This window comes from Tigriopus californicus, chromosome 10 (assembly GCF_007210705.1).
Source record: "Tigriopus californicus strain San Diego chromosome 10, Tcal_SD_v2.1, whole genome shotgun sequence".
Lineage (NCBI taxonomy): Eukaryota > Metazoa > Arthropoda > Copepoda > Harpacticoida > Harpacticidae > Tigriopus > Tigriopus californicus.
Genome location: NC_081449.1, coordinates 6,388,872 through 6,411,817, shown reverse-complemented (window position 1 = coordinate 6,411,817; position 22,946 = coordinate 6,388,872). Strand labels below are relative to the sequence as shown.

The 22,946-nt window shown below is 38.3% G+C and overlaps 2 protein-coding genes across 3 annotated transcripts; both read right to left on the bottom strand.

Annotated features, from left to right (window-relative positions):
• Window positions 1-1,252: 1,252 nt before the first annotated feature.
• LOC131889403 (la protein homolog) lies at window positions 1,253-5,279 on the bottom strand. The gene is made up of 4 exons (XM_059238500.1): window positions 5,053-5,279; window positions 4,647-4,978; window positions 2,546-2,782; window positions 1,253-1,646 (listed from the first exon to the last, which is right to left on the bottom strand). Exons 1-4 carry the CDS (start codon window positions 5,177-5,179, stop codon window positions 1,362-1,364), a joined length of 981 nt encoding a protein of 326 aa, XP_059094483.1. The 5' UTR covers window positions 5,180-5,279; the 3' UTR covers window positions 1,253-1,361.
• A 9,911-nt stretch (window positions 5,280-15,190) lies between these two features.
• On the bottom strand, window positions 15,191-18,270 carry LOC131889402 (la protein homolog). 2 transcript variants are annotated; one of them, XM_059238498.1, is made up of 5 exons: window positions 17,981-18,270; window positions 17,590-17,796; window positions 17,179-17,528; window positions 16,169-16,414; window positions 15,191-15,571 (listed from the first exon to the last, which is right to left on the bottom strand). In XM_059238498.1, exons 1-5 carry the CDS (start codon window positions 18,174-18,176, stop codon window positions 15,272-15,274), a joined length of 1,299 nt encoding a protein of 432 aa, XP_059094481.1. In that variant the 5' UTR covers window positions 18,177-18,270; the 3' UTR covers window positions 15,191-15,271. The 2 variants fall into 2 exon arrangements, with proteins under 2 accessions (XP_059094481.1, XP_059094482.1); XM_059238499.1 differs by having other exon boundaries at window positions 17,179-17,519; window positions 17,981-18,269.
• Window positions 18,271-22,946: the final 4,676 nt, after the last annotated feature.

The window sequence follows — 22,946 nt, the reverse complement described above, 5'->3', positions numbered from 1 at the left end:
TCGTGGCAAAAGAGGGCCCTTCCGGAAGCCGGCCATTACTCAAAACTCGCATGGAACATTCGCCTCGTTCTTCTCAAGTAGATCCTATATACTCCACGGACCGAGGAACCTTGAATCTAGACAAAAGCCTTTTATCGTTTCCGCCTTTTAGACAACCAGGGACTCAACTTAGAACACCCTTCCAACGGGAAAAAGGGGAAATTGGCAGAAATTGTCAACACGAGATCGGATCGTCCTTTGGAAAGAGAGCACACTGGGAGTCAAGTTCCAAATCTACCCCCACAATAATAACACGAGCTCAAGTCAACACTGACGTTTAGATGGAGGTCTACACAACCAATGGTAACATACTGCACAAGACTTGAAGGACCAGAAGGATCTCAAAAGGTCAGACTCATGTGAGAAAACTAAAACTCTAGAATCACGTCTCCGATTTGTTCAGTCAGTTCGTCCAAATGAGGGAGATCCGAGTGGAATTCTTCTTAAACAAACCAAGAAGCTCCTTGAGCAGTCTGAAGTTTGGAAACACTACTCAAGAACCAATCGCCATCTCTTGGACTTCTTTTCAATTCAAGCTACTTAAAAACCTACAGAACTAATGCACGATTGGTAAATTTCTGAGGACCAAAAATCCAAAGAATTGATTAGTTAAAGAATCGAGAACAATCTTGCCATTCTAGCTGATCAAATCCCGAGCTCAATCCGATTTTTCGCAAGGTGCGAAATATAAGATCGAATTGTGTACATTTCTCTTTTTTTGTGAACCGAGCGAGTTTCTTAAACCTATTATTTTTGGGATGGGTGGATCCGTAGCTGCTGGTGAGTAGCCTCACAATCGTGTCCAATGAATGTGATATTTACAAAATTTTAATAAGCAGCAGCATCTGGGGACAACATATTATTATAAGGCATCATATTTATACTTTGGTTGCGGTCTGACTCTAAAAGTTTCCTTAGGAGAAAGATTAAGGAACATCGAACCGAGGACTTTCTTAAGGTTAGGAAACTGTGATATATATCCCTAATGGAGGAAAAATCTTCGTGAACCCTGGGGAAGAGATCTTTGAATTATTTGCTCTAAGTAGTATGTACTTCTTGGACCGCTCAACTGCACTAACTTCTATGTTCTATGGAATATCTTTTTGTTGACATCTTTGATGTTGACTTTAACGGAAGAGGTGCAACGAGCGCACCATCACCTGTCAATAATATAGCTAACTGAATCCCAGCAAAAATCAAAATTGAGTCAAAATTTAAAAGAGGCCATATTCCACGTGTGTATTATTCTGAACGAAATATTAATCATGGCGTGACGACAACGAGGATTTTTTCTTCTTTTACATCGCATACATTGTTACTAGTTACAGGTATAATGTACCAGGTAAATATTGGTTAATTTCTCTCTGGAAGATCTTTCGATCTTTATAGTAATCCAACTGGGACATACATCTCAACCTATCTCCTTTGTAGCTCAAGTTTTGCAAGGCGAGGAAACCCTTCGCAGTGGTTTCACAATCAAAGGTGACGAAAACGGACCCGCAAAATTCCCAACTGTCTTCTTGATTGAAACGAAACTTCCTTTTCTTGATGGCTTCCACTCCTTTGAACTGGGAGAAAAACTCGTCCAAATTTTCTGGATTCTTCGGCTAAAATGAAATCGTATTATTTTCCAAATAAAATGATTTGATAATCAATTATCAAAAGAGTTACTATAACTTGACAGATTTCAATCTGCAGGTTGCGACAAATACTAAATTTCGGGGAAATAAGGCCTTTAAAGCGAATCAACAAGAGATCAAGTTCCATTTTCAAGACAAAATAGTGCATACAATGACTTCTGATCATTATTCAAGGCCAGGAGAATGATTCATGTTGTATTTAATTGTTTTTCAGTTGATGTTTCAAACCAAAGATACGCAAACTTATACTTTAAATTAGAAAGTAGCAATTTGGTTGATTTTTTAATGCATTCAAACTTACATGACATAAATTGATCTAACGTTCTTTTATTGACTAACTACTCAATAGGTTGTGAAAGAGTACAATGGTCATCTTTAGATAAACGAAAAGTGACATTTCATTGCGGACCCGTCTCTAAAACTTAGTCTTAACCATCGGATTGATAATTGAAGCGTGCTTCGAGACACACTATAACAGTGGTTTCTAAGAATCATGGAAAGAATCGACTAAGACATTAGTGCGCAGATGACTTACGATAGGGTAATGAGAAGAACTTACAATTGACATTAAATTACAAGCTCATAATACTCAACAAAAAATCAAATGGGAAAAAGATTGTGATGGGCAATAAAAATGTGCCAGTGTTTCAACTAACTTATCGCTCAGTTATTTTCAGGCTAGGAAATTGTTCAAAAGTTTTGGCTTGGAATAGCTGTTTTGCTATCACTGTTAGTGTTTCAAATACACTCAGAACAACAAGACTCGCTTGTTAAGGGCATGACATTTAACCATGAATGAATACCTTTGCTACAAGGACCTTTATTTCTTGGGGCTAAATTATGCAACCATTTAACTTTGTTCTTACCTGCTTGACGAATCCATCCACCCAAACCGTCCTTAGGATGGTGTCTTCGTCGAAAGTGTCGCTGAACTGTACATTTCGCATACCAGAATCAAATTTTAACTCAGAGGTCAATTTTTTTCCGCGGAACATGACCTTTCTGGCCAAAAAGTCCTTGGCTTCCTTATCAGAGTCAAAAACTACGCAAACTGACTCAGGAAACCGAGAGTCCCCATCTAGAAATTTCTCCTCCATCCGGTTCTGCAATATTAAAAAAAAGGAACAAAGGCTAGGTCAAAAAAACTCATGGAAAAATGATGCGCAAATCAGCGTCTATCAGAAGAATTTTACACTTGAAAACCTATCCTAGGACAACAACTAGAGATAAACTCGTTCGATTCCTTAGAATTTGTGGATGATCAACGCAATCTTCGAGAATCCAGCCGATTTTGATCAATGAAGTCCAACTCTCTTCTTTCTCGGGCTCCATCATAGTTCAATTTGCTGCCCAGTACGTAGATGTTGATCCAGTAGCAGGATTTAAGGCAGACTTGGACAAGTTTTTGATGAAAATTCCTGATCAACCCTACATTCAAGGGCTAGCCAGATCTGCCAACTCTGATTCGTTGGTCGATCAAATACTGCATTAAAATAAAAGTTGATGCGATATATCCAACCACACATTTGAAAATCTTTACCCACCTTCAACTGGATATGCTCATCAAACTTTCCATTATTTTGGAGGACTACACCTAAGTCTTTCATAGATGAGCCCTGCTCAATATCTGTACCTCCATTATCTACCAGTGGAGTATTAAGAGGAGTTGACCCAAAAGTCATTGAGCAGATTCATTCCGTTCAGAGTCATATAACTCTCAGTTACCCAAGATTAGATTCTTTCTAAGTCCTGTGCAAGGCTAGTGGAATCTTGGCTATTCCTATCCGAAACTAACTTTGTATCGTCAGCATAAGAGAGACTGGAAGTAACACTAAGCTTTTGAAGCGGGGCAATAAATATTATAAAAAGGAGGGGCCCTAAGATGGAGCCCTGGGGAACACCCGACTTGACGTCATGTATGTCGCTAAGCGACCCTTCAGCCTTAACAATTTGCTTCCTATGGTGAATGAAGCTTCTTTTCCAATTGAGAACCTTGCCTTGGACCCCAATCTCATGAAGTCTATTCAACAGAAGGCCATGATCAACTTGATCAAAGGCCTTGGCAATTAATAATCTCTCGTCTTGACCTGCTGGGAATCCCATTCCGAGTATTGGTAAGGGAGGTTGCAAAAAAAATATAACTAAATATGAAATCACTCAAGACCGGATTTTGAAGTTTTCCGCCAAGACAATATTTTCGCACGCAATTTGATGTTTTTCATGATATTGGGTATCATTTTCCCATAAATTTGACTTGGAAAACCACTATTTCATTAACATAATAATATTTCCTCATTAGTTTTGAGGTATTTGATAAAGCTCATTTTTTATCAAAATTTGAAGAATCTATAAAAGTGGAACTAAAAAGCAAATTCTTTCAATTTGAAGTTCAATATTGGGAAAGCTAGCTCTCCATCAGGTAGAAGAATGGTTTGGCTCCCCTGAGTGTTCTCTTCTGTTGGAAATGATAGGCATTGTATCAGCACGGAAGATGCGAAAACATCGTGAATTAACCAGGAGGGGAACTTTGAACTCCTGAAGATTACATAAAAAGAAGTTCGCAAAAAAATAGTTACTTTTAGATGGTTTCTTTGACCTTTTTCTCAGGATTATGTACCGTAGTCCACTGGACAACTTAAATCTGTGTCTCATTGAAGTACGTCGACCTCCTATGATCTATTATTTGTAGACCTCAAGATAAATGAAGTAGATATTTCTTAACCTATAAACACATTTCGAACTCCCCTCATCAATCAATGGGTCATCAAGAAAGAAGAGCTTTGAGAAACTAGGCTAGCAGACGTTTAAGCACCTCTTTATCGGGCGCATGAACGTGAATACAGATATGATTTAGGTCTCGCTCTGCGGGCATGCCTTTCATTAAAAGGTGACGCAAACACGTCAAATGGAGAGTTTCAGCACTTTTTCAAAGAGCTTTTCTTTCCAGCTTTAGGACAATGATTGTACCTTCCATGCGTGATCATTCGAGTTGGGGTCTTCCTCATTCACACGACACACACCCTTAACATCTTCCTCAAAGAAGGTGATAATATCATTTAGGGTAGCAATCTTTTCGAATCCTCGCACGTGCACGATGCGGCCTTTGAGTTGGCGACTTTCTTCTCCCGAAACAAAAGTTGAATACGGTTTGGCAGGCTTCCGACGAACCCGCTCCTTATCAAAATCCACTTCAATGAGGCCGCTTTCCGACTTCTGAACGCATCGCATGATAAAATAGCGATCGCGAGAAAGGCTAGCCAATCTCTGGAATTTCAGCATTACCGACATAGAAATCCAGCCTAGGGCATAAATAAGACAATTAATTCGTGCAGGACAATTCGGTAATGTACATAAGTAACAATTCTTCTAATACCATCATCTTCCAGCATTACTCGCTTCATGAAACGATCACGGGCTAAATTGTGATCGCCGAAATAATGTTCCATTTGATTGATCACCCTCGTCTCAAGGGCAGAGAGATTTCCAGGCACTGAAGACATCTTGACAAGATTCGCTCTGTGCAAGGCAAGCTCCGTAGTGTCTCACGTGTTTCTTCCTCTCCTATCCATGAGCTACTGTGGGGCAGTTATCAGCAATTCATGCCTTATTTAATGAAGTTTGCTCTTACTCATCCCTCAACTTCATTTCCGACCAAGAGCCGTTCTTGTTTGGTGTGGACCTAGCAGCTTTTACGGAAAGGTGCACGGGCTCGGCAGCTTCGAAAATTCATCATTTTCCAAGGATGACTGATTTTGCTTTTGGTCAATTCTTTAGCAAAGTCATGTTAGGTGAAACATTCCTTTTTTTATTAGTCTTAGCCACTTTTTTTGATATATGATCATTAATTGAAAGAAGCGACAATCTCTTTTGAAATCTAGCATGGAGGCAATTTGCACTTTTTTTGCATCGGACAATCATCAAGTTTACAGCACATAGTGGGTTTGTCGACATTAGCCTGAAAGTTATGTACTGGTCGGAACGTTTTTTCCTTCTAGCCCAGAGTATGATGCAAAAAGGATTCTAATTGTGATTGATTCTGAAACAGCTACAAAAATGTCGTATTGTATTAGCATTTTTATGACAAAATTATTGACTAGACCATCTGAAAATTTGACCTTGAAAATGACGATTTCCGTTCAGTTTGGGTTTCCTGCCTCAATCGTCTTTTCACTTTGACAGGGATTGCTTACTCCTTTGACTTTGCTTACCCCGCACTTTCAACCAATGACCGACCTTGTTTACATTTTACTTGCATTTTGTGACCTAAGGCCGCTGAATTCTATAGAAGTAGAATTCAACGGTGCCTATTGTCGTTTTTAAGCTTGAACTTTTAGGATTGTTCCTTCCTGTCTGACACACTGAGAAGACATTTCATATTTTGGTCGTATTATTTCGTTCATTGTTCATCGAGAAAATGTATGTCGCAGTCACGCTCCCAAACTCATCCCTCTCAACTAGGAGACTCTACTCTGATAAATGTTTTCTATTGTTTCCACCAGGTGTTTCTGGACCAACGGTTGCGCACTTGGAAGGCTCCAGCTACCTTGTGGGTAACCTCAGTTGATATAATACGGCAGGGGTCAACATCTGATGATAGCCGGTGAAATGAACGGATTTGGGCTATAAGTTCGGCAATATATCTCGGAATAAACATAATGCCAAGAATAAAAATAAAGCATCCAAAGTGTGGAAATTGTCAAAAGATGCAATATGAAATTGAATTTGAGCTAAACATTGAGTACAAGAGCGAGATTCGTGTAATTGAAAATGCCACCTTAAGCTAGGTGTTGGGTGAGACTGGTTGGATTAATTGTCAGTGAAATGTATATTTTCTGTCAAAATATTGTGCTAAATAGTCGCACATATTAATGAAAAAGGTTACACATACTTTTTAAAAACTCATAATTAGATTAAGAAACTGTTTATTTATTTAACTTACCGAATTTAGCGCCATTTTATGATCAAACCATTGTTTCATGAAGATTTGATGTTATTAACGTAATTAATTTCATATTCTTACTTACATTCATGTAATCTTAATCTAGTTTTAAGACGAACGGATTTGGTTTATAAATTCAATAAAAACAGCTTTTCCCCACTCAGAAATCAGTCAATGCCATACTTTAATAACCTCCTTTATAGTTTATAAACCAACCAAGTATCATTTGTTAGAATCTTATGATTCATAATTACAAACGCTTTTTAAAAACCATGGATTCATCAAAACTCATTTTACTTAACATTATTACATGTATTTTTTATAGTTTGATCCAGTGTCATACAAAAAAATGATGCCGTCTATGATTTCATCTAAATATACTTTTTCCACATTGTAATCAATCAATATCATATTCTAATGACCTCCTTCATGGGTTATGAATTAAGCAACCATCATAACTTACAAACATTTTTGAAAAACCATAAATTCATCAATACTTAATTTAATTGATTTCATGAACCCAAGATTATTACTTTTATTCGTATAATTTGATCTAGTTCTACAAAAATCAATGTCATTTGTAAATCATCTACTATGCATACTCTTTTGCCAAATTGTAATCAATCAATATTATATTCTCGTGTACTCCTTAATGGATTACTTTCATACCTTACAGTGTACTTTTCGAAACTTTTAAAATGAAACAATTGTAACATTTGGCATTGCAAATCTTTACAGACAAAGGACTGATATACATGCGGTTGTTAGTAACAAAGGGGAAAGGATAAAACAAGATATCTTAAATTGTGTCAATTTGAAATATCATGGGAAAATGTGTTTTTTTAAATATGCTTCTATTTGCCATAAATTATCATTTAAAAGAATAATGGAGGGTTTTCTACACTTTAACTTCATCAGGTTTTGAATCAGTCCTTGAATAATATAATGACTATTTCCTCCTCATAGCTTTACTAAAGTTGTGATCTTTGGTTTGGTTTTCACAAGGTTATCTAAATTCAACCGCTACAGGAAATGTAATCCTCAGTACTATTGAAATGGAAGGCTATGAATCTTCTGTTCATTACCTTTCAATCTTTATACGATATTTGGTCTACTAACGAATTTGAGTTGGTAGACCGAGCTAGCCCTTGAATGTAGAGTGGATTTGGAATGTTACTTAAAATTTTTTCCAAGTCTGTTTTTGAAAGATGCTGCTTGATCAACAACTCCTACATACTCCCTACGAATATATGAGGGAAGCAAATTAAACAATGAATGAGGCCTAGAACGAAGGAGAAAGTAAAGATGTGAACACAATATATCAAATACATTGTATATTGTTTAAAGATACATCCAGAGTATTTTTGTACCAAAAAGATAGAAATGAAGTCATTGATGGTTGATATTGTTATTATCATCATGTTTAAGAAAATGTTCACTTCAACTTTCAATTATTTAGCATTGAACCTTGATGTAAGAATTCTGATACACTTTGTGGCAAGCATATGCTCGCTCACATTGTGTCTATCTGTGATATATATAAATAGCTAGGAACTCTTAATAATAAACGAGTCAACTACCATCTCTAAACTCATTCACATGGTGGACCTTACGTTCGCCATAACTTTTTCCATGCTCTGATAATTACTTTGAACAATATTTCGAAACCCATCTTCGTAGTTACATTTTTAGCCTCCAAAACTTAAATTACTACTTCTTTAGTTGAAACAATTTAAAATTACATCTTCCTTTTTCCTTAAATTCGGCTTCAGATATGTGGAATGTTTTCTACCTACAAGGTACTAACAAAGTCAGTTGTAGTAGAGTTTTGTAATTGCATGTTAGTTCAACCAAAGATAAAAAATGTGAGCATAAAATTGCGAAATTTGTATTTTCGATAACTTGTCAGAGTTGATCAGGATATGTATTTGTATTTCTGCATGCTATGGAAATACAATAAAATGCAAGAACTATGGTGGTTGTAATATTGCGTCTTCAAAAGGTGTAGCTACAATACAATGTTTGAAGCATGTACTTTTAAATTTTGAATGCCTTTACGTACAAAATTGAGCTAAACGAAGAAAGAATGTTACTAGAAGTTGCCATCTTTGTCTGTTTGATATTGAAATTGCTTGTTACAAGTCAGGGTGTTCCAAAAATAGCTTATCAATATTTTGGATACCAATCCTAAAGCCTATTAGTGTACCCTTTGTTGGTTGAAGCTTTTAGCATCCATATCATTAAAATAAGGAGAAATATTGAGTATGGTTGCATCAAGGGTGAAAGACATATCGTATTTCGATCCTCCATTGGGTCAACCACACCCAATTAGGGTTCTAATTTGAACAAACTAGTTTTAGAGCGACGTTTTCTCTTTCCGCTATTGCCTTCTTCTATCCTCATGACGTTACCCTCACCCCCTCGTAGTTAATTTACTTTCTTAGGTGCCCATTGCTGTAGTTTAGGACCCTGATTTTTGGCCGGAGACAGCGTTGGCAGCTAATGATGGAACTTGATGCTGATTTTCAATCTTTTGGCTGTTTAAGCAAAAGCTTGATTTAATCTTGTCTCAGATCGAATGGAATGGGGATCGAAGCACTCGAACAACCACTGAAGTTGACCACTCGTTTTTCATACTCATGAACAGGGTAAAATGGCTATTCAAGAATTTAACTTAAAACGTAATTTATACTGGCCTACTTGTTTCAACAGCTTTCACTACCAAAAAGTAATCCAAAAGACCCATAAAGCATTTTGGATAACATGAGAAGATCGTAGCGCTACTTGTTGACACAAGGATTTGATGAACTACAGAGCAGCCAGATTATTCCCAATCATTCATATGAATGTTTCCCAGTTGTCTCCATTATAGATTTCTTGCCATTATGAACAGTATCATGTCACTTTAGTTGAGGAACTAATTGCTAAGAATTTAATACTGTAATTTACAGTATGAATTTTCTTTCTAACACAATGAAACCACCAACAAGTTTCAAGTGTTGCTTCAGTTATGACAAGTCTGACTGGTGACATCTGATTGTTGGCCAAACTGATTTCACAATAGAAATGACAAATTGTTGACAAAAGCACTCGTATTAAAACAATGAGATATGACCACCATTTTAATAAAATCACATTTTTGTTTTTGTCAGAGCACAAGAACCTTAAGAACTCAAGTACAGATACAACAAAACATGAATAGGTATCTGCTAGTTAGATTGCATTGAATGTTCATTAACCTTCTTGTCTGAACTTTGTACTTCTAACGTTGATCTGGTACCCTACTTGTAATCATCTGTTCTAAATTGTATTGTACTAAATTGTCTCTACATAGACCTTGAAACATAAAAACAGCGTTGCAACCTCTTTTACACGAGAGGGGTTTATTGCTTTTATGAAATAACGAGAATGAATGCATAATTAATGTCCACTAATAATGCCAACATCCGGGTAACAACCTTTTGCAGTAAACATTTTTGAAAGGTTTATATTTTTAGCAATGCAATTTCACTGCTACATAGTTCCACTACTAAAGGGCCTTTTGTTTTGACATTGGGGGATTAGCAAAAATGGGTAATCACTGAAATAAACTCCCATGCTTGTGCTTTGTGGATAACAGAAAATAGCATTGGACCTTGGGGTCCATCAATGTTTCCAAAGCTCAATCCGGAATTGTGTCACATTCTCAAAGTGCATTACAAGTTGTTAAAGCACGGTATAACCTACATCATGCATCACCAAGCCACAAGTTAGTTCCAGAAGCAACTTGTAATGACCTCTTACAGACATGGAGCACTTTGCTTCATCACCAGTTCAGTCCACCAATTCAAATTGATGTTTTCCAAATCAACAGCACCAAAGTACAATGTTTGATGGCGTCTCAAACTTCTTGCACCTCGCAAATGTCGGCTTGTTCCAACTTGGTAACAGATCTTGGACCAATGAATAGACATTAAGTTTTTCACTTCTTTTGAAGACATGTAACGAGCCGGCCACAGGAATGTCAATGGACGGGCGTGACCTTGGTTCGCCCAAGAATCACTGCATACATGGATGTGGAGGCTCCTTGCAAAAGTATTATTTCCGGTTCTAGTCAAGTCAATAAGCTTATTTTGCAAGCATTTTCAGGTGTGGCAATCTGAAGCCTAGGTAAAAAATTATTTTTGTAGAACTGAGAGCATTTTAAGACCAAGTACAGTCATTGTTACGTTGTACTTACCTGCGTCACCATAATCGCCCAAAAAGACTATTGTGGAGTCAATTTTCCTTCAAAAGACTCGCTCAAGTACACAGACAGTGCCAAATTTCAATTTACTGTGACTCGTCAACCAAAGCCCCAATCGTGCTGAAACTTGCCAAGTAAGTTCCTTCAACTCAAATCAAATTGATCTTGTAAAAAAAATATTGCCTTGATTGCAATCATCAAATTAAATAAAAATGCGCAGCTGACGGCCCGAGCGGAGGTTTCTATGACTTTCGTCATTCTTGGTTCACCCATTAAATGCTCCTTTCTGAATGAAAGAAGGGTTTTAAGGTAAGGAAACCATTAGGGATCCCATATTAAAAAACTGGTGATAGGTGGCATTTCAATGGGGTTTTGTTCAGGCAAGTACTTCAAATATTTTACTTTAAGGAAGAAAGTATTGATTATGAAAAGAATTAAAAACTAAAGTAAAGACTTAAAACAGCTGGGTGCATAATATTTTTATCAAAAAGTTCATCTCTCATTGACAATGCTAATGACAATTTTTTTCTTGGGTTTGCAAACACAGCTATTGGATTATCCACATAATATCATCCTTATCACTTGAAGAATACTTATGCCCATCATAAATCATTTGCTAAGATAGGCAGGAGCTGCAGAAAACATTTTATTAGAATTGTCTATTTACTTCATTTTGAATACATTTCACTCTTCACAAATCTTACATATCTAATCACCTTTTCTCCAGACACAACAGATCAACTCAAAGTAGTATGGTTAACAGCTTTTAGTCCATTAATGGTTACATTATCAATATTTGCAAAATTGTCTCACTTTTGGTCATAATTTGAAACCATAATTGGCACATTTATAGTTCCAACATCTAAGCACCCTGGAACTTAAGAACTTCTGTGGATAGAGCATTGGAGAGGGAAGATGAAATTAAAATCTAGATTCTTGTGTTTGGCTCTCAGAGCCTGTTAATCAAACCTTTTCAGCCTGGTTCATTTTACTACCACACATCTAGGTGCAACTGTGGATTCTACACAAGAAAAATTGATGGTCAATTTCTAATTTAGAAGATTGTCCTTCCTCCTTTTTATGAGATGGCAAGCAATGATGGCAAATTTCTAGAGTTATTTTGAAAATGTGACTAATTGTAACTAATTTGTGACATGTCACTACAAAAGTGTGACAATGAGCTTCAAATTATGATCAATTGTAGGGAGTTCTACAGGTAGCGCCGTCCTTGCCAATTGTGACTATAACTTGACCAATTTGAGCCTTGTGTCACCAAATGTGACAAATCTGAGCACCTTGCTAGAATAGATACGACGCCAGGATGGAAATGTGGTCGACACAGTAATGCTAGACGCTATACAGAGTTGTCATAGCCGTCTTTCTTGGGCAGCCTTGGCCAATTTTTTCAACGATGATTGACCTGGTCCAACATATTCCTTTACATAATGCAGGTCACTGTGGTCAAAGAGAAGGAGGTTGCGCGCAAACATCTTAAATCTTCTTGCTTGGGGACGTTTAGGCAAGCTCTGGCAGGTTCGTTTGTTTACTGGTACCAATGTCAGTGATGCAAGGTTGGGGTTTCAAACACATTTTTGAGAAGCTGACCCTTCTTTCGCATTGCTATATGAGGAAAGGTCAGCTTGGATAAAACCAGTTTGAAACGCCAATTTTGCATCACTGGCATTGGCAGGCTAGTTTGTTTGCTGTTACCAGCACTTGCCTAAATGTCCGAATAGCACTTAGTTATTGCTTCTTTATGGTCTTACGTTTGGCCCTTCACCATTGTAATCCCTCAGATCTATTGTAGACTAGATGCCAGACCAGTTAATGCATTGAAAGCGAACTTCTCATTGGTACTCATAAAAAAACATATGGTATATATACGTGAATGTGAGTTTGCGCACTATCTTTTTGAAACTTGAGGAGCATACTTAAGAAGGCTTGTTCTTACATCTTCTTCTTCTCTGCTCATGTGCTCAGTACTGCTTCATGTATAAAAACAAGTTTTCTTGGGCCATGAAAAAGATAACCTTCGTTATCAATTTGCAAATAATCATTGTTTAATTGTAAATCAACAGGAAGGTTTTTGTGAATCTTCAACCAGGTACTCTGATCTGCATCGAACTCAAGTCAACATTGAGAGGTTCTTCAACCTTTGTTTAGGCACAAACTTTTTGCTTCAATCAGCTGCACATTTTGTCTGGCAAATTGAGCTGTATATTAGATCTCTGTATATATCTGTGGGACGCTATGGTAAAGCAATTGGAGAGGAGTGACTCAGGAGCAATTTTTCAATTGTTTTTCTTTTGCAATTGTGTACATCAATGATAATGTTCTCATTATTGAACAGATAAGAGTACCATTTGCACATGTAAATTGATATCCTAAGTTAGCCTTATCTAAAAACCTGAATCGTAAGCACATGCATTTTCAACTTATTTCTATTGTCTACTAGATAAATTTTATTAAAGTGAATGGTTTAGGAAATGCCAAACTTTCTTATGTGTTTGCAGTCCACCTCTCTTGAAGCCCATTGCTAGAGAAAAGACTGCCTCTTTGAGCAGGCTAAATCCTGGAAGCAGCAGGCAAGTGAGAAACGAACAGTGCTTTCTTGGATAAGAAGAAGACTTGTCCAGAACGCAGATCTGAGTGAGAGACGCACTAACAGTGCAAGCCACCACAGACAGGACTGCATAATCACTGTTACCAACCATAAACTGTTGTTAGGGAGAAGTGGAGTGCTGCTTGATTAGAAAAACAGGCTGAAGAAGGTTTGGAAGCAGTAATCAAGCATTCAGCAGTGTTGCTAGACTGGAAGAGCAGGCTAAGGAAGGCACACATCTTGCCCTTCCTCTTTTTCTTAGACTAGCTCCCCGTGAGGACCCTCATGTCTGAATCAGTACATAAATCCCAGAAAATATCCACTAATTTGTTAAATGCATCAATAGCAAAGGTCTCAATCTTAGAAAAGTGAAAGCATATGTTAGCTTAACCATCCCTTGATCGCACTGTATGAAATTAAATGCCAAATTCGTTCAAAATGATAACAAATTGTAATTCTAAACTAGCCACTTTTCAAGAAACCGGCCCTTTGAATGGTAGTAGATGGCGACACCTTCGGACAATTGATGACGCCAACTTGAAAGCCCTTATTGCTGGGAATTATATTACCATGAATGGTAAATAAGTCCACAAAAATGAAGAAAAAAAAGTCCTCTTGTTTTATATCTAGCGTCGGCTTTATATGACTTGTTGCCATACCATCTTCGACGATTCAACACATTAGATCATCCACTGTTACACAGGCGGACTAGATCGTTTTTCCGTTTTTTTTGTCAGCTATTTGCTTATGTTCAAGATTGGGTTAGAGAGGCAAATCTAAACACTTTGCAAGGCCATATATTTCATTAATTATGACACAACATGACTTACAGGGAATATGTTCATGTAATATTTTCCTAGTATGGGTAAGAGACGAGAATCAAATGTAAAAAGGGATATTTCTTCTTGTCCGGATTATCTTTCAAAAATATTGCAGCGATAGTTCTTTGACACACTATTCAACCAAAATTGTTTAGGGTTTGGGCATTAGCCACTGGAAAACGAACGTAGAAGCTAAGGTAAAAAATAAAGAACTCTAATTTGAATCAACGCATTGTATTATTCTTAATGAAAGACAAGCCACTGGTCACTGCAATTACGTATTCATAAGTTAAGCTTAATCGAACCACTGGGATAGAAGTTATGCTCTCTCAAAGCATAACATATAAAGTGTCAAAGAAAGCATGATTTAGCCCTCATTTCACAACAGTAATTCTGTGCTGAGTTATGTAGTGAGCTTGGAGAAGCCATTACTTTTGATGCACTGGTTCGATGGAGCAGTCCAATGCAATGAGTTTACTCGACTGCAAAATGTTAAATCTCAGCTCTAACATCCTCTGTCCACATTCCAATGATTATGGTTTAGATTATAGTTATACAAATGATAGAATTCATCACTTACTAAACTCTGAATCTAACCTCTTGCATTCCTTTTATTTGCATCCAGTAGTAATTCAGCACCTAAAACTTGTGACTTCCGGCTGCTAAAAACTTAATGTAACAATGCCCGGGGAAAAACCAAGCATTTTGCCTAAAGGTAACCAACACATCCATCTATCATATTTATTAAGTTATATAAATTAAGTTGCAAAACCATTAGCGAGTAACGGATGAACACAGCCAAAAGATCGCGCTTAAACGAACCAAAAATGTGATTAAATTTGATAACCCCCCAAAAGCGTGAAAATGCGAGTCTTCACCACATCTGATTATATTGCAAGTCACAATTAAAAGCTTAAAGCAAAGTGAGCAACATATTCTGACATTTATTCTGAGAAAAATACTAATCGTTAAAAACATGAACAAGAAAATAGGAATATTACGCCTTCACACATTGAATAAGTTGTTGTTATCGGCACTGAGCAAATATTCGTTTAATTGACGCAGAAAGATTTTCCGGTCCTTGAAAAAATCCAGCTTGAATTTCGCTCTCAGGCTGTCTCCTTTGTAGTTCAAGTTTGACAAAGCCAGGAAAGCCTTTGCACTCTCTTGATTCTCAAAGGTGACGAAAACGGACCCGATAAACTTCCAAGATTCTTCTTGGCATTCACGAATTTTTCTTTTCTTGATGGTCTCAGCTCCCTTGAACTGGGAGAAAAACTCAGCCAAATCATCCGCACTCAACAGCTGGAAATAGAACACTATGCTCAACTTCTTGCCACTTAACTTATTACAAGAATTCAGCCTAAGCAAAAACTAACGATTTGTGTCAAAAAGGCTCCCGTTCCACTCAACAGTGCTAGATTTCAATCACCCAAGTTCTCAACCATACAAAGCATCGAAGGAATAGGACTCCTCAAGTGGCTAAATGGGAGCTCGAGTTCCGTATGCCTTGCATCAAGATTGGCGAAACCCGAGACAACCTGCATGTAACTACTGCTATTACTATTCAAGTGCACCATGGCCTTGAGGCAAGACACTCCGAAAGGGAATACAGAGGGTATTCTGGTCTTACTCGTTCACTCTATCTATTCGGAGCCTTGGGATAACGATATCTCACACAACGTAGGAAGAATCTCTTTCAAGTAGCTCTTGTAACCTCTCGCCAGACCCAATCTTCTCTGCCAATGTCATTCATTCAATAAATATCTGACTGCACTCAAACGGAAGAACCAGATTAATCGGGCTTGGGCATCTCGCCGTGAATGAATGCCTTAGCAATAAGGACGCTCCATTTTTCAGCATTTAAGACCAAATTGAGCCATCGTTTAACTTTAGTCTTACCTGGTTGTCAAACCCGTCCACCCAAACGGTCCTTTGGATGGTTTCTTCATCAAAAGTGTCGTTAAATTGCGTTCTTCTCCTGTAATAGTCCTTTTCCCATTTAGAGATCAACGTTCTCCCTTGAAAGTCGACCTTTTGAGCCAAAAAATCTTGGGCGGCGTGTCGTGTGCCAAAAGTTACGAAAACCGACCCCGAGAATCGAGAATCTTCGTCATTTGGAGACTTTGCCTCGACCTTCACTTGGTTCTGCAAAAACGTGAAAAAAGGTTGAAGGCTGGGCTCGAAAGATTGGCTACAAAACTGACACGAAGAACCACTTGGCATCGAAATATGGCCTTATTTCCATTACATAGGACCTTCTAGCACTTGACTTTGGCTTGACCCTAGGGAAATAAAATACCCTACCCCATAAAAGATGTAATTTACAAACAAAAAAAGATTACAGTAATGCTTTCTCCGTAGCTGCACCAATGACTATGCTCAAGTATGAGGAAAACATATGTGGCAAATGATAAAGGAGAGAAATGAAATAGAGAAATCGAACTTTTTGTTTTAAAGGGGATTGAGGTCACGCCAGAATAAAGAAGGGAATGAGAAAATGCTAATTTCCTTCAAAAAGTTCCGTTTGAGAGGAAAACTTCTGGCATTCCAAGTAGGTTGAATGCCAGACCATTTCACTTCGCACCAGAATCTCCCCCTGGCCAACGAGAAAGCAACCTGGGCTTTTTCCTTCTTGACAGCAGCGAGAAAATTGTTCCTCTCTTCTCGAAAAGTACTGAAAAGGATGCATTTTTTTAAAGATTTTTTAAGGACCATCCATTTTGGACATTCCAATTTTCCAACAATGCTTTCTCAAAACAGACGACAAGAGACAAAAGAAAGTCTCTTCTTCGTACGAAAACTTTAACGAGACAACTTTTGCACGCTCTTATCATATCCGTCGAGTTTCTAGCTATATGATATAGTCATTTCCATTCATCATGTTCAACGGACTTGGAACATGGTCGTACCTCGCATTCGCGGACATCTCCGATCGGCTTTCGGTCCAACTTCCTTCGAACCATGCACACATTTTTGGCCTCAACTTCGAAGAAGTTCAAGAGCTCATCAACGGACGCAGTCTTCGGGAATCCACGGACATGTATAGTGCGGGCCTGGATCTCCTCCTTTTGCTCGTGGGTAAGATCCGATGGGCACGAGTTGAGCGGACTTCGGCGAACCCGCTCGTTGTCAAAATCCACTTCGATTAAGGCGTTCTCAGATTTCACCGTGGATCGCATGATGAAATACGGATCTTGAGAGAGGGCAGCCAATCGCTTGAAGGTCATCATGACCGACATTGGTATCCAGCCTACGGAGACTTCAAAGCGATATTACTTTCCAAAGCGAAGTTGTATTCAGTCAATGCATGAGTTGGGTACCGTCGTGCTCTTCCATTACTTGTCGCATGAAACGATCACGTGGTAAATTGTAGTCTCCAAAGTAGTGTTCCATTTGACGGATAACCTTCTGCTCAAGTGCGGAGAGATCTTTTTCCACTTGACTCATTCTCTGGGAAGCTTGGTGGATTGTAGAGGAATCCAAATTTTCAGTATCCTTTGAGAGCTCATTCGTATTCACGCCCAAATCTTTGGCAAAAGCAAATCATTAATGGCTTAAAACTATCGACAGATTAAGGATGTTTTTTTCTTGCAGTTTAGAGAAGCTGAACCTTGATTCCTTTTCGAACTTTGGGCTCTTTATTATTTCAAGCATTTTTTTCCATGTTTTGACTACCTCTTTAAACTATATCAATTCTTGAAAGGAATTCACCTTTGTGACCATTGGGAAGATCCAGGATGGTTCCGGGCAGCTTTCGGTGCAGGGACTGGTCCCTCATGAGAGCGCGAATTTTGTTGGTTAACGCCCAATTCTGGATCATTTGTCGACCCGAAGTTCGGGTGACTATGATGGCTGGACTAAGGTCTTTGTCCGACGACCTTGATTCCGATGATTGAATGGACGTCATGATGATAGAAAGTTGGAGAAAATTCCGTGTTTTCCTGAACCAAGCACTTCTCCAGACACTTTAACTTTGAACTAAGCTTTGAGCTTGGAACAACGAAAGTTCTTCTATCAGTGTCTCTAGGTAGGTTGAGAAAAAAGGCTAACATTTATGGCAAAAGAGAAAAAAAAGCGCAAGATTTTGAGTGATCGTAGCAAACATATACTCTTAGAGGAAGCAAATATGTCTTAATCACATGAGTACTTAACCTTTTACAGTCTAATTTCATGGAATTTATATATGGAATTGTTTCGAATCAAAAGTCAATGCCAAGCTGTAAACCTATATGACTAGGTCTGTATTTTGCTTTATGTCTATTTTGCTCCAAAGAAATAGTCGGTTCTTACATTATGAATGTTTGCTTCTGCATGATTACATATTCGGGAAAATATTTAAACAAAAATAACCAGTTTTCCATTTCCTTTTACGTAGCTTAAATGAAGAAGTGTGAATTTCAAGCTCTTTTTTTTTTTAGTGGCAAAGATTTACGGATTTTGTAACCGATACAAAGAATGTCAATCTATTCAAAAATTGTCGTCTGATTTATTAGCGCAAACTACGACAAGAAATGGTCAAAAACAGTAATAGAACACTTAATCTACCAACGAATTGGTTTTGCCGATCCATGAAGCCCTTGAACACAGGTTGGGCTGGTCAGGGATTATAGTTCGGATAGAGCGCTCTAGTTCGGATGTAAAAAGTGCAAAGAAGCAAATTTTGAAGGAAGCGAAGCGCTAAATATGGAGACACTTGCCCGACCTTGAAATGGCCTGAGTTTGTGCAGGGTGACGACGAAAATTGCTCATATAGAAATGACTTTTATGATACCGTTGTCTTTTCTGTGTAAAAATATCATCTAGCTAGATCCTAGACATATCGCCAAAAGCAATTAACAATTTACAACAAGTGAAGTAAAAGAAATAGCTTGAAAACAAAAAAAGCTTGAAAACAAAAAAACTTGATCAAATATGAGGACTTCAAATTTCAGTATAAGTTTTGACCGTGCAATTGAAACTGGAATGTACATATTTCTTTCCAACACAAAGAATAAAAACCTGTTATACTTGGACTAATTTACAACTGTGTAAAAGATGATCGGATTAATTGTGGCTTTGACAAGAATAGCGGCTAGAACTTGTCGTTTTGCTTTAGGTTTTTCATACATTTTGCTACAATAATATGGCATTTTTGTAGGTGCTACGCACTATTCCGGTTTCAAACATCTCATACTTGTTTCAAAATCCTTTTAAATGGTTCAGATATGCAATTGACTCCTTTAAGTAGTTGCTGTGTGATGATATCAGCATAAATTTTGGGAAGTCATTGGGATACTTTTCAAAACAGAACAGGCACTAAAAAATCAAGATGCAAAGTGGAATGTTTGACAAACACATTCACAGGCTTTAAAAGAAATTCGCACAAATAAAAAATCCCAAAGTTTACAAAATAAATCCAAAGACAGCTTTTTCCGTCTGATTTGTATTCTTTCAGCATGTTAATGAGTAAAACTGTGACAGTTTATAACAATGCAATGCTACATGAATCCATTCCGTTTATGCATAAATGAATTCAAACTCTTATTTAATCCCATACCGAAGAACTAGTATGCCTCAAATACACATTTGACCTCTCAATATTCGATGATGACGTCATCTTCTTTTCCTGCTTCAATGTCCCAATAAGGAACCAGAAAGTAAGATTGTTGAAAGGAAAATACAACACCGGTAAAAAAGATGACAATCATGCAACAAAGAGAAGTTCAAGAAATCTGAAGAAAATGAGTCTTTTGGCAACAAATCTAAACCGTTGAACATGAACTGTCATCGTTGCTCGAACAAGGTCAGTAACTCTCATCCAATGGATCAATCTCAGATGGATTTGTTGTGCATACTCATCGCCCAATAGGATACCTACTTTTTTTATCAGATTCTTGCTCAATTTGGGGTCTCGAAATGAAAAAGTTTGAATATCTTTATGATTGGCCATGGGCCCTTCACTCGAGGCCAATAATGTTATGCATTTCTCTGCGATGTTCTTGGCCGTATTTCCATACTCTCGATCGTTTAGTGGCAATGGTCGAGGACGATAGCGCGGGAGAGAGAGAGAGAGAGAGAGAGAGAGATCGCCGTTGGTTTTTGAGTCAATATGTCTACCAGTCAGCTCAACCACAATTTCGTGACGAGAGGGTCTCTTTCCCGGATAATGATTGACAGCTCTACGTTCTGACTCAGAATATCTAGCGACTATTGCCAATCGCTTTGTCTTGCTCTCACGCATGATTGGATATGTGCCATACGTTTCTCTCTCTCTCTTTCTCTCTCTTTTTCGTTCATTTGGAAACGGCAAAAATACCTCGTAATATGACACGCACATTACGAATCCATTCTATTAACAATCAGCCATATCAGCGAGTTTCCCTTGGCAATATCATCAAAACCAACCCTGATTCATGGGACGAATATGAATGATAATCATCTGTTTAAGTGACAATTTTCGCCTGCCGACGTTGTATGACGTTGAAGTGCGGATTGGACACAAATCCGATCGCTCTCGAGTGAGTCCATGAGCAAAAATCTCGATTTTCGTGTGTCAATCCCCTTTTTGGGATCTAATCCGGGCAATAATCTTGTTGTTGACGTTCTCTGCTTCCGATAAAGATGAGGAGATAATCACCAAGAATGCTTCGGCTATCGACCCTGTGCTCTTGCGTCTCCTGGTGGTGCTCCTTGTGACAAGTCTTGATTAGGTCCAAGTTAGTCCGCTTGCTTTTGACAGCTCAGCTAGAGTAGGGTAGTAGGTACGTACGTACGTACGTAGGTAGAGTAGCGAGCTTGGCATGCAATTTCCGGCTTTCTATGATAGGAACGGGAGAAAATAACTGGCCAGATTTTAGATCCTTCTCATCCTCCGATTTGATCGAATGGAGCGTTGGCGTTAACGCGTTGCTTTCCCACTTATTTGTCTGTACGAGGTAGCGTTGTAAACCAATTATGTTTTATTAGTGCACCTCCTCACAATTCCAGTCCATTTCCAATGGCACATCGTAAAACCATTCGACCGTTGAACAACTGAGGCTTGTTACACACCCAGAACCAATCTCGTTCGGAATTCAAAATCTCGTTTTTTTTGCCGAAACGAAAAGTTTTAAGCAAATATGGTGGATTGCTTCCTCTCACTCGCTTTGTATTACTCGGTTTCTCTGCCTGTTGTTAGACAGGCAAAAAAAACCATTACGTCTTGTCTGCATTTGGTTTGGAAAATCCCGACATCGTTTGCCGTTTCTTTGGTTGGCGGATTGGTGATTCGGAACTGTTTCTTGGAATTCAATTGTGATTCCTAGTTCAACATGATTGATCCATGGACTAGCCAAATTTATGACGAGAGCACCTCTGGCTTTGTTTCTGCCAAATTATCCAAAATAGAGGCGGGTCTCCGAAAATCGAAATAGAGCCCACACTTATCTGCACATGACTCATCTGCTTCCATCCATTGGATAGTGAGGGCTGTCGAGATCGTGATTGATTTGGTGCCCATCATTATATGCTTCTATTGAACAGGAAATGGTAATTGTTTCTTCGTTTCAAATCGTACCTTCAACAACCACTTTGGGAGTAGAAGTCAGCGTGGATCAAAAATGGTTTCAGGTTGACTGAAGTTGTTTTTTATCTTATGCCTCTCTAACACGGAGCCTCTTCTACGTTACCACTCATAAGATTTGCCTACAAATGAGATCCATTGTTCACTTCATGTTCGGCGATATCTTCTTTCGAATGGAGATTCTGGAGGTGGAGGAGTTCTCAGAATTGTTTCGGTTGGAAAATTGCCCCCAGCTGATCATGGTTGGCGACGCTTCATGATAGTTCTGGATGATCATGGGAAGAGACCTCGATGGTTTGGGGCGGTCCTGAGAGTCTACGGCGGTGCTTCAAATTGTTAATGATTTGACAAATTCCTGACAAAAACTTAAATTGGAGAGCATGACACCATCAGCATTAGGGCGATAATCTGGCGAACTATAAGCACGAGAATGGAAGATTGGTTCGGTTTCGACCGCATTTTTTAAGTCTAGAACCAATTGATGAACTTCTTCGAATATGAGATGTTAAAATATGGTGTTTGGAGTCACGTGTCGGTCCAACTCTAGGATTGAAATAAGCATGAGTTGATATGGCATGGACATATTAGAAGCAAGCACAAAAAGCCCCGCTCTGATTTTGACCTGATTTTAGGAAGGCCCCAATAATTACTCAAGACAGTCGTGAATCGACTCAGACGCAATTAATAGTCATTATATAAATCAAGCTAACTGAAGTCCTACATGAAGCCCAAAAATGACATGCAATGTTTTCACGCCAATATTGCTAGGTATCATTGGAACAGAATTTCGATACATACGAGGAACTACAGAGACACATTTCAGGCCATTGATTTGGAGGTCGGTAGATTTTAAGTCAAGCCATCCTGACTAAATTGGCGCATTATTGCCAACAGAAATCTGAATATAGCTCAATGTTTAGCAAAAAGCAACCAGGCAAGTTGGGGAGAATAAAGCCATTACCTCCTCAATGTCGTGTCCTTGAACTAACGAGCCTTGACCGCAATCAAGATTGGCTTCATCTAATCAAGCTAAAACACGGAGCATATAATATAATCCCGAATGTTTTCCTAATCATCTCAAATCCATGACCAAAAAGGGAAAGAACAGCAACAAGAACAAAGTTACAGGTTTTTATC